The sequence below is a fragment of the Muscardinus avellanarius genome (assembly GCF_963383645.1).
Source record: "Muscardinus avellanarius genome assembly, chromosome: X".
Lineage (NCBI taxonomy): Eukaryota > Metazoa > Chordata > Mammalia > Rodentia > Gliridae > Muscardinus > Muscardinus avellanarius.
This window is the reverse complement of record NC_137792.1, coordinates 4763170-4775572: the sequence shown is the minus strand read 5'-3', so window position 1 is coordinate 4775572 and position 12403 is coordinate 4763170. Positions and strand designations below refer to the sequence as shown.

General features: G+C 46.1%; 1 protein-coding gene across 2 annotated transcripts in view; it reads left to right on the top strand.

Moving 5' to 3' along the window:
* The window catches only part of ARHGAP6 (Rho GTPase activating protein 6), a gene marked incomplete at both ends in the record, with an annotated part of 524441 nt that overhangs the window by 495030 nt on the left and 17008 nt on the right, over window positions 1–12403 (top strand). For both annotated transcript variants that reach the window (XM_080719548.1, XM_080719549.1), the window contains one exon: window positions 8874–8971. In XM_080719548.1, the coding sequence (XP_080575674.1) occupies window positions 8874–8971 (98 nt within the window). The remainder of the gene's footprint in view (window positions 1–8873; window positions 8972–12403) is intronic.

Genomic DNA, 12403 nt, shown 5'->3' with positions numbered 1-12403 from the left:
GCAAGTACCTATCCCACTCTTGATGGCCCCAGTAGTGGCCTGGCTACCCGGTGGACTGATCCAGACCTTGCTGGCTCAAGCAGCGGCCTTGCCTCATGAGAGGCACTGATTTTGGTCTTGCTGGCCCCGACACCAGCCTAACACCTCAGCTGGCTCCAATCCCGGCCTCCGTGGCCCCAGCACCAGCCTAGCCTCACGGCAGACCCTAATCCCAGCCTCAGAGGCCTCAGTAGTGGCCTTGCCTCACAGAAGGCTCTTATGCCGGCCGCTGGCCCTGGCATCGACCTAACCCCCTGGCAGACTCAGATCCTGGCCTCAGAGGCCCCAGCACCGGCCTTGCCTCACGGCAGGCTCCGATGCTGGCCGCTGGCCTTGGCATTAGCCTAACCCCTCAGCAGGCTCCGATCCCGGCCTTGGAGGCCCCAGTAGCAGCCTTGCCTCACGGCAGGCTCCAATGCCAGCCATTGGCCCTGGCACCAGCCTAACCCCTTGGCAGGCTCCGATCCTGGCCTCGGAGGCCTCAGTAGCAGCCTTGCCTCACGGAAGGCTCTGATGCTAGCCGCTGGCCCTGGCATCAGCCTAACCCCTTGGCAGGCTCCAATTCTGGCCTCGGACGCCCCAGTAACGGCCTTGCCTCCTGGCAGGCTCCGATGCTGGCCGTTGGCCCCAACATCTGCCTAAGTCCTTGGCAGGCTCTGATCCCGGCCTCGGAGGCCCCAGCACCAGCCTTGCCTCACGGCAGGCTCCGATCCCAGCCTCGCTGGCCCCAGCACTGGCCTAACCACTAGGCAGGTTCCGATCCCAGCCTCGGAGGCCTCAATAGCGGCCTTGCCTCACGGAAGGCACCGATGCAGGCCGCTGGCCCCAGCACCGGCCTTGCTTCACTGCAGTCTCCTATCACGGTCTCGCTGGCCCTGGTACCAGACTAACCCCTCAGCAGGCTCCAATCGCGGCCTCAGAGGCCCCAGCACCGGCCTTGCCTCACGGCAGGCTCCGATGCCAGCCTCGCTGGCCCCAGCACCAGCCTAACCCCTAGGCAGGCTCCGATCCCGGCCTCGGAGGCCTCAATAGCGGCCTTGCCTCACGGAAGGCAACGATGCCGGCCGCTGGCCCCGGCACCAGCCTAACCCCTCGGCAGGCTCCGATCCTGGCCTCAGAGGCCCCAGCACCGGCCTTGCCTCACGGCAGGCTTTGATGCTGACCACTGGCGCTGGCATCGGCCTAAGTCCTTGGCAGGCTCTGATCCCAGCCTCAGAGGCCCCAGCACCAGCCTTGCCTCACGGCAGGCTCCGATCCCAGCCTCGCTGGCCCCGGCACCGGCCTAACCCCTCGGCATGCTCCGATCCTGGCCTCAGAGGCCCCAGCACCGGCCTTGTCTCAAGGTAGGCTCCGATGCCGGCCTCGCTGGCCCCAGCACCGGCCTAACCCCTAGGCAGGCTCCGATCCCGGCCTCGGAGGCCTCAATAGCAGCCTTGCCTCACGGAAGGCACCGATGCTGGCCACTGGCCCCAGCACCGGCCTAACCCCTCAGCAGGCTCCGATCCCACCCTCAGAGGCCCCAGCACCAGCCTTGCCTCACGGTAAGCTCCAATCCCGGCCTTGCTATTCCCGGCAATGGCCTCACCCCTCGGCAGGCTCCAATCCGAGCACCCTCTTCGCCCAGCCATTTGTCCCCCGTTCTTGAGGGTGCGTGGTGGTAGCAGTCTGCCTCTGGGGTTGTTACTTCAAAGGTTCCAGGTGTAATGCATCAGATCTTTGCCTCCCCTGAGTACTGGCCACTGCCATTGCCACTGATTCCACCATTTCAAATATTTCCCAAGCTCTTTTTCCACTCTGAATGTTGTCCAGTGTTCCTAAGCATGCATGACAGTAGCATTCGACATTTGGCGTAATTTCTCCAAAAAAAAATAAGGTTGGTAGGATCCAATTTCTGCTTCTTCTGAATACAAGTCTCCACCGCCATCACGGAAACCACTTTCGACACCGCCTTTCTCCTTTGTCTCCACTAAACTCTCTCCTTACAGGTGATGTCCAAGATTCTTAACAATGTAGAGAAGAAGCAGTCCTCCTCCACGGGGAATTTTTCCAAAAGTTCCAGTTCATTTGGATAAGTTTTGTCTGCTTCTCCAGTATCCTGGCATCCACCTCGGCCTTCTTTACCCCTCTCCAATATTTTTCTTTTTTCTTTTTCATTTCCTTTTTTTTAATAAGAGAAGACAGTATGTGTAGTTTGAGGAGGTAGTGGGATCAGGCACTCAGTAGCACTGTGACCTGGCCCAGTTTCCCCATGGGTCCAGCATGCTCCGCACTACTCCACCTGGGGCCCAGAGTCCTACGACCCATGCCCCCTCTGTTCCAGGGTCCGGTGTGCCCCACCCAACCCCTGCCCGGGACCCAGGGTCTGACAACCGGGCCCGGTTTCTCCAGGGGTCTGGAGTGCTCCGCGAGGTCTGGCCCAGAGCCCAGAGTCCTGATACTCGGACCCTGCAAACTTTAAGTTTTAAACTAATGGATGAAAGTGTATGAACTTTTCCCAATCTATTCAGCATGTATGTTTTGTTTTTTTTTTTTAAAGACTTTTTAAAAAAAAAACTGGGTATGGTGATACATGCCTGTGATCCTGGTACCTGGGAGGCTGAGACAGGAGGATCAAAGGTTCAAGGCCAACCTCAGTAACTTAGTGAGACTTTTCAAAATAAAAAGATAATATTATACTAGAGGTATAGCTAAGAGGTGCAATGCTCCTGAGTTTGATCTCCAGTACCACTCCCCCACCACATGCACACACCAAGAGTTCACCATAGACATTGTTGGCCTATATAACTGTTTGATTGGCTATTCATTCTTTATATTTATATTAGTACTTTGTAATTATACATCACAGTGAGGTCCAGAGTGATATAAACATACATGCACACATCAGTTAGTGTATACCCTTCCACATCCCATTCTGCTTCCCTCTCTTTCTTCCATGTACATGTTAGTGGTATTGATAGTGACACCTTCATATATGAACATTACATTATCTAAACCATTTCCTTCCTCAGTCCCCCTTTTTTGCCTCCCCTAGTCCCCATCTACTACTCTACTGGCCTCTCCATTAATTTCAAGTCCTTTTTCTCACCCATTTTCTCTCTAGCTTCCACATATGAGAACAAATATATGTCCCTTGACTTTCTGAGACTGGCTGATCACATTTAGGATTATATTCTCTAGTTCCATCCATTTTCCTGACAAGGACATCATTTTGTTTTTTATGGCTGAGTAAAATTCCAATATGTGTATATACCACGCCTTTTTTATCCATTCATCTATTTACATACACCTATATTGGTTCCATAGCTTGGCTATGGTGAATTGTGCTGCTATAAACACGGAAATACATGCATTCCTATCATTATCTGACTTCAGTTCCTTTGGGATCCATCATATGATGGATACATTCCAGTCTTTTAAAGAACTGATCCCCATAACACCTGTACTAATTTGCAATCCCACTGACAGTATATAAGGATTCCTATTTCCCTACATCCTCACCATCACTTATTATTGTTTGTATTTTTGATGATTGTCATTCTAACTGGAGTTAGATGGAATCTCAGTATAAATTTTATTTGCATTTTCCTGATTGCTAATGATGTTGAATTTTTTCATATATGTATTAACTGTTTGTATATCTTCTTTAGAGATGTGTCTATCCAGATGTATTGCCCATTTGGGAGGGATCTTTGTTTTTATGATATTAAGTTCCTTGTGTATTCTAGATGTTAATCTTCCATCAGAAGAGTATCTGGTGAAGATTTTCTTCCATTCTGTAGGCTCTCTCTTTAGGTTCTTTATAGTTTCCTTTACTGCACAGAAGCTTTTAAATCCTATGCCATCCCACTTATTGATTTTTTTTTATTTCCTGAGCTCTGGGGTCTTATTATGGTCGTTTCTACCAATGCCTATATGTTGGAGAGGGGGTCCTATGCTTTCCTCTATTAGCTGCAAGGACTTTGATCTAATTTCTAGATTTTTTTATCCATCTTGATTTGACTTTTGTGCAAAGTGAGAGGTGGGAGTTTAGAGTTTAAGGGATTGAGTTGAATCTGTAGATCACTTTTGGTAGAGTATGGCCATTTTGACAATATCTATTCTAACCTGAATGCATGTGATATCATCTGTTATTATTCTCATTCATTCTCTCTCTCTCTCTCTCTCTCTCTCTCTCTCTCTCTCTCTCTCTCTCTTTCTCTCTCTTTCTCTTTTCTCTTTCATTGCTGTGGATTAAACCCAGGGGTATTTTATCTTCAAGCTACACCCCTAGCACTTTTTATTTTTTGTTTTGATCCAGTGTCTCGCTAAGTTTCTGTGGCTGTCCTCAAACCTGTGATCCTCCTGTCTCAGCTTACCAAGTACTAGGGTTACAGATATATAGCACCACAGTCAGCTTTTGTTCATTTATTTTAAAAAATTGTTTCCTCTCTTCTTGTCACCCTTCACCTATTGAATTTTTTAAAAGTTGATATAATTAATACATATGTGTGTTAGGTCATAGTGTTTGTAAAATGAAACAAAAATTATCATTTTTAAATTTACTTTGTGTGTGTGTGTGTGTGTGTGTGTGTGTGTGTGTGTGTGTGACTAGGAATTGAGCCCAGGGGCATTCTTCCTCAGAGGTACACTCCAGTTCTGTTTCATTTTTATTTTGAAACAGGGTCTTGCTAGGTTTATGAGAGTTTCACTAGTTGCTGAGGTTGCTCTCGAACCTGCAATTCTTCTGTCTTGGCCTCCCAAATACTGGGATTACAAGTGTGAATAAGCATGCCTGGATATGATCAGTCTTTTTATTTGTTTAATTTACTCAATAAAGTAAGAAAATAGTTTCTCAGCCTTGACCTAAAAGTGTTACCCTTTCTCTTTCCATTTCAATTCCCAGGCCATTCCATCTGGTCCCAGAGTTTTCAATCTTTACGGGTCTCCTAATTTTTTCTGTTGAGCCCAGATGTCTTCCATGAACTCCAGATACTTATTCCCAAATACCCACTAGATACATCCACTTGGGTGTTTCCTGGTCTTCTCCACACTACCATATCATTTGTGTCTCCTCTTGCAGCTTCTACAAGAAATTTGATAGTAACCTCATCCTTTCAGTTGCCTGGGCTCCAAACATTGAACTCATCTTTCCTCCTTCTCCTTCTCCTTATCTTTCTCTCTATCCAATAAATTAGTTAAAGCTGCCATCTCTATCTTCACTATCTTCGGGACCTAAATATTTCTAATCACACTCCTGTGCTGGGACAGTACCCACCCTCATCCATCTGTATCCATCGCTGGGGACACTATTTATTCTCCTTGCCTCCCCCCTTAGATTCCTTACAGTCTAACTGAGCAGCCACTGGCTACAAGCTGTGTTAAGTCATCTGTTCGAACTCTCCAGTAGCTCCCTGCCCACTTGGGATAAAATCAGAAGTCCTTATCATAACTCATCAGACCATCCGACCCAGCTGCCTAACCCAGTCCTCATACCCGCCTTCTTCCTCACTCCCCTTGCAGCCTCACTAACTTCCTTTTCCCTCACTTAAGACCTTGATCTTTGAGTATTTTTTCCTTCTGCCTGGAATAATTTTTCTCCTGCTCCATCAACTTTGGTTCTCTGCTCAAATGCTTCTCTGTGAGCCGAGTGTCCTATTTAATATTGCGCCTCTCCCAGCATTTCCAACCACCCTTTTTTGCTTTGTTTTTCTACATGCTAGGCTTTTCTTGTATGTTCATTAAATACTCATTCACTAAGTGTCTATGCAGTGCATTATAAGAGCAGAGGTAGAAAGAGGTTAGAGTAAGCAGCAGTGCCAAGAAGAGGGTCTGCTAGTGGAGGCGATGGGAAATGCATACTGAGGAGAGCAGGGAAGTGGAGGAATTTAGCTCTGGGAATAAAAAGGGTTTTGAGCAAATAGCTTGATCAGACCATTCTGACAACCATGTGGAAAGGAACTGTGATACACATTTTAAGGAAATTGGGCACAAGGTACCAAGCCATTACATCAAATGCCCAGTACATACACATATGGAGTTTCTTGTTCTCTATAGACTCAAACTAGCTTAAAGAATTTAGGGATCTGAGTACAGTGACACATGCCTGTATCACCAGGGCTTGGGAGTCTGAGGCAGGAGGATCATAGGTTCAAAGCCAGCCTGAGCAATTTAGTGAAGCACTCAACAAGTTATCCAGACTCCATTTTAAACTAAAAAACTAAGAGAGCTGAGGGTATAACTCAAAGATAGAATTCCCCTGGGTTCAATCCTCAGTATCAAAAAGAGAAAAAGGAAGAAGAGGAAGAAGAGGAGGATGAGGAAGACAAAAAGGAAGAGGAGGAAGAGGAAGAGGAGAATTAGAATTTGTGATATCATGTAGCAGAAAAATTGAAAAGAAAATGTGGCTTCAGGTATAGTTTGACCAAGGACTCAAAATTATATCAAGGCCATTAAGTGTTGTGTGTATGCATCTCTCTATCACTTTGAACTCCACTAGGATGTATGGTTATAATGCACCAAGAAAAAATAATAAAAATTAAAGTTTTTTCAAAAACTTAAAAATGCTATCAAGAGAAACCCTCCCTGTCTCTGTTTCTTGTTGTTTGCTCAATTGTTAGCATACTTATACGGCCTTGCATCCTCTCTCTCAGAAGCCTCAGAGAAATTCTCAGGGTTCTGAGTGGCCTCAAATGGAGCCACGTGCCCATTTCTCAGGCAACCATGGTGGTCTGGAAATGGGATGATTGGTTGGCTTAGAGTAAGCACTCTGCCCTTGAACTAAGGCCTGAGGAGTAGTCAGTTTTCTAGAGGAAACTTGGGGTGTAACAATTGTAAGAAGAGGGAAAGAAAGACTTGTAATGGCCAACAGATGGCCACTACAAAGGGATAATAAAGACTTGAACTGGGGTCACTGCAGTTGGAATGGTAGGGGGAGGAAAGAAGATGTGGAGATGAAATCAAGCAGCCCTCCTGGTTCTGAGTGGGAGGAACACAGAGAAGTGCGAATACAACTCTGGGAGTCTGAGCTCATGTGTGTGTGTGTGTGTGTGTGTGTGTGTGTGTGTGTGTGTGTGACTGAGGCTTGGCGTTGTCATTAATGAAGATTAAAGATGAATTAGGAGGAACTGATTTATGAGAAAAGGAAAAGCATTTTCTTCCTTTCTCATTTCTGTTTTTATTAATAAGATTGCTTCCAGCTTCTCAAAGCTCCCAAACAATGGAGTTCCACACGAGGCAGGAGGCAAATTCTTCCACCAACCACTTATTCTCAGAAGACTCATCCCTGTGGTTTTTCAAAAATCCTCTCTCTGAGCCCACGTGTGAGAGAATTCGACTGCAGATTTATTTTATCATAATCCTTTGCATTTCCTCGGGTTAAGCTACCAGCATCTATACAGCATGGACAACCATCAGTCAGAGCTGGGTTTGCTCTCCTCACATAAACCATTTCTCCATGGGCAATTTCAGGCCATCTTCAAATGTACCATGGATTTAGCTTCGAGAAACATGTGATGCTCATCTGTAGAATTTTAGTGGATGTCAATAAAATTACAAAGTAAGAAGTTTTTAATGGTTGATGGACTACGGCAAAAGAAAGGGCTAAGGTAGCATTGAGTTACAGTTGTGTGTAGAAGCAGTACCAGGATTTTTTTTTCTTTTCGGGGTGTTTACCATTCACCAGATACTGTCTGTCCTAAGGGGCAACATGATATAAGTCACTCAATCGCCACAGCTCCTCTGCGTGGGGAATACTATTGTTTTTCCCATTCTCTAGATGAAGAAACTGAGACGTAGGAAGATCCTTATTGATATATTTTGTCAAAGGTCCCATAGCTCTTAAGTTCTGTCTTAATTAAGGCCCGACCTTTTAATAAATTGGTATGTTCCAAATCTTCCTAAGATAGTATGAATGTATGCAAGTTGCCTAGGCATAATTCAAAATATGAGCTCTAGAACGTACCCCCATTTGGACAATAAGTTATGTACCCATTCCTCTTTTTTAATCTTTAATTGTGGTACTAGAGATTGAACTCAGAGGCATTCTACTTCTGAGCTACACCCCCAGCCCTTTTTATTTTATTTTTTAATTTTTTCTTTTTTATTGGTGCATTTTAGTCATAGTGTGTGTGTGTGTGTGTGTGTGTGTGTGTGTGTGTGTGTGTAACACAGGGACATTCTACCTCCCAGCTACACCCCAGCCCAAATTTTTATTATTTAGAAACAGGGTCTCGCTGAGTTGCAAAAGGCCTCACAAAGTAGCTGAGACTAAGAACCGTAATCCTTCTGTCTCAGCCTCCCAAATGCTGGGATTATAAGAGTGTGCCACCACGCCCAGCTTGCAATTATCCATCTTAATGAAGTACAAGATGGTAGAGGCATAAGCCTTTCCTGACTTCCCACTCAAATTTTTAATTTTGAAAGAGAGTCTCACTACATTGCTGAAAGTGTCACCAAGTGGCCGAGGCTAGTCTCAAACCTGTGATCCTCCTGCCTCAGCCTCCCACATACTGAGATTATTGGTGTGTGTCACCATACCTTGTACCTCATTCCTCTTAATCATGATGTTTTGCTTACTCAAGGCCAAGAAGATGGAGCCTGAGCAACAGAGGCCTCAAAATGACCAGGTTGTAGCTCCAGGCATTGGTTTGTTTGAGGTTGAATATGAATATTTTCTCATCCTCCAGTCTGTCCTAAGAATTACACTAGCCGTATGTGCAGGTTTTGTTTCAACTGAGAAATCATTCTGCTTTCTGATGACTTTTAAGGCTATTTTATTATATCATAAAATTTCCATGACTGTGTTTTGCCTCTTTCTGGATTGGGTGTATTTATTCCTCACCATTTGGCTCCTCCAGGTTCCCCCAGATCTCCAGAACGAAGTCTTGATCAGCCTGCTGGAGACTGATCCTGATGTCGTGGACTATTTACTCCGAAGAAAGGCTTCCCAATCATCGTGAGTATGCCAGGTTTCCATCCTCTAAAGCCACATTGGGGATTTCAATTTTCATTTCTAAAGAATGACAAATGTTTATATAACTCTGTGCAGGGTGACCCAAGTGGAATTTCGGCAACTTTCTGGCAGCTCTGATCAGTCCACCTCACCAGAAAATGCTTCAGCCTTACCAATCTATTTATTGAATGAAAAACCACTTTACAAGATCTTGTTCTATTTTATTTGCAGCTTCCCCTAGCCCCTTGAGATCCTTTTCACTATGTTTACTAAAAGAGAGAACACCAAATCACTGGCAAGCATCTCAAGGGACTATGATGCACATCGGTGCTCATTCTTCTAGACTATTGATAATTAATGCCAGGAGCCTATAAGGTTGCCAATAGAGGGGCAAGAAAGTACTCATCCTACTAGTGGGAGCAATCTGGTACCCAACCACAAGACAGGCCTTTGCTGTGGCCCCAGTGCCTATTTGAAATGAGAAGTATGCATTTTCTTGGCTCTCTTGTTTTTTTATTTATTCGTTTATGCTATTATTGGTGCATTGTAATTGTACATCAGAGTAAAGCTCAAAGTGATACAAACATACAAGCACACAGCTCTTGGTGGGTTTCCCTCCACGTCCCCCCTGCTTCCCCCTCTACACATAGGATAGTAAGATTGGTAGTGATCCCCTTATGTATGCACATACCATTATGGGCTCTGCTTTCTTCCATGACCCTCCTTTCTCCCCTCTCCCTCTCACTTCACAATCCCTTTTCACTATCCTACTGGTCTCTCTCCTCTTTTCTCTGAGGTGGCTTTTCTTTCTTATTTTCCTTCTAGTTTCCATGGAGGAGAGAGAAGTAAACATATGACTTTGACATGTTGATACTGGCTCATCTCACTCAGCATCATATCCCCCATTCTATTCATTCTCCTGTAAATGACCTGATATTGTTCTTATTTATGGTTAAGTTCAACTCATTTTCTTCATCTGTTCCTCTATTAATGGACACCTGGGTTGGTTCGATAATTTGGCTATTGTGAATCATGCTGCTATAAACATGGACATACATGCATTGCTGTAGCATTCTGATTTTAATTCATTTGGAAAGAAGTCAAGAAGTGGTAAAACTAGGTCATGTGCTCGTCTGATAGAGGACTAATACCTAGAATATATAAAGAACTTGTAAAAAGTTACACTAAAAAAGTCCTGCCATTTGTAGTGATTATTGTTTTGTTGAAAACACTGTTTTTCACATTCCCCATTGTTTGCAATGAAAGAAATTCAAACTCTACTGGAGGTTACAGTTTGCTGCCATTTTTGCCCCTAAAGAGCACTGAATTTTTGTATTAGTCAGATTTTATGGCTAATTCCAATGCCATTTAAGGGGATATCATTGCATCATTAACCAGGAGCAATGTCACTACCATGATATGAAACCTTAAATTTTATCAGAATAATATTGTTACTATTCTCTTATGAAAGTATCATTTACATTATTCTTTTTTAAAATGTATTTTTATTGGTGCATTGTAATCATATATCACATTGGAGTACAAGACTTGAGAGGATATACAAGCACACATTATCCAATTAGCCCTCATCCAGTCCCCATCCCATTGCCTCCCCCTCCCTAGATTCCATGCTTTTTTGGTGATTAACTTTGATACATATGTTTATGTACCTCCTGCTTTTTAAAGAGACTCCATCCTCCCCTATTCCATACCCTCTGATTGGTCACCTTAATTGCTTCACTATAGGGCCCTTTCTATAGCTCGACCTCTTCCTGTTGCCCCTTTCCTCCTAGTTATTGCTGATTAGGGGAAGCATTTTTATTTTCTGCGATATTTCTCTGTGCATGCCCCATTGCAAGTACGGATCCCACTCTTGATGGCCCCAGTAGTGGCCTGGCTACCCAGTGGACTGATCCAGACCTCGCTGGCTCAAGCTGCGGCCTTGCCTCATGGAAAGCCCCGATTCTGGCCTCGCTGGCCCCACAACGGCCTAACCCCTCGGCTGGCCCCGATCCTGGTCTCGGTGGCCCCAGCACCAGCCTAGCCTCAAGGCAGGCTTCGTCCCAGCCTCGCTGACCCTGGCACTGGCCTGACCCCTTGACAGACTCCTCTCCTGATCTCAGAGGTCTCAGCACCAGCCTTGCCTCACGGCAGGTTCCAATCCCAGCCTCTCTGGCCCCGGCACTGGCCTAACCCCTCGGCAGGCTCCGATCCTGGCCTCAGAGGCCCCAGCACTGGCCTTGCCTCACGGCAAGCTCCGATCCCGGCCTCAGAGGCTCCAGTAGCGGCCTTGTCTCACGGCAGGCTCCTTGTCGGCCATTGGCCCCGGCACCAGCCTAACCACTCAGGAGGCTCCAATCCTGGCCTCAGAGGCCCCAGCACCGGCCTTGCCTCATGGCAGGCTCCGATCCTGGCCTCGCTGGCCCCAGAACTGGCCTAATCCCCCGGCAGGCTCCGATCCCAGCCTCGGAGGCCCCAGCACCGGCCTTGCCTCATGGCAGGCTCCAATCCCAACCTCGCTGGCTCCAGCACCGGCCTAACCCCTCGGCAGGCTCTGATCCCAGCCTCGGAGGCCTCAGTAGCGGCCTTGCCTCATGGCAGGCTCCAATCCCGACCTCGCTGGCTCCAGCACCGGCCTAACCCCCCAGCAGGCTCCCCCAGCACTGGCCTTGCCTCACAGCAGGCTCCGATGTCAGCCATTGGCCCCAGCACTGTCCTAACCCCTCGTCAGGCTCTGATCCCGACCTCGGAGGCCCCAGCACCGGCCTTTTCCTCACGGCAGGCTCCAATGCCGGCCGTTGTACATTATTCTTTTAATGTACTGAACTTTTACAATTCTGAAACACATTTTCCCCATGCCTTAGCATCTTTGAAAGTGGAATTAATCTTAAAATTGCCGGGTATGGTGATGAGCCCCAGTAATCTCAGGACTTGCGAGGCTGACACAGGAGGATTGTAGGATAGAGACCAGCCTCAGAAACTTTGCAAGCTTCTCCATACCCTATAGAGACCCTGTTACAAAAACAAACAAGAATAAATAAAATAAGGCTGGGAGTGTTGTTCAGAAGTAGAATGCCCCTGGGTTTGATCTCCAGTATTACAAAAAAAAAGTAAGAGAGAGTTCCTCAAAAACTTGAAATCCCAGCTAGGCTTGGTGGTGCATTCTTGTAATCCTAGTACTTGGGAGGCTGAGACAGGAGGATCACACAGGTTCGAAGCCAGCCTCAGCTACTTAAGGAGGCTCTCAGCAACTTAGTGAAACCCTGTTTCCAAATAAAATATAAAATAGGTCTGGGAGTATATCCCAGAGGTAGAAGGCTCCTGGGTTGCATCCCCAGTACCACAAAAGATAAATAAATAAATAAATAAATAAATACCTGAATTCCCACCACCATGCTTTAAAAATAGCAAGAGAAAGTAAAAAGTGTTGGGGGT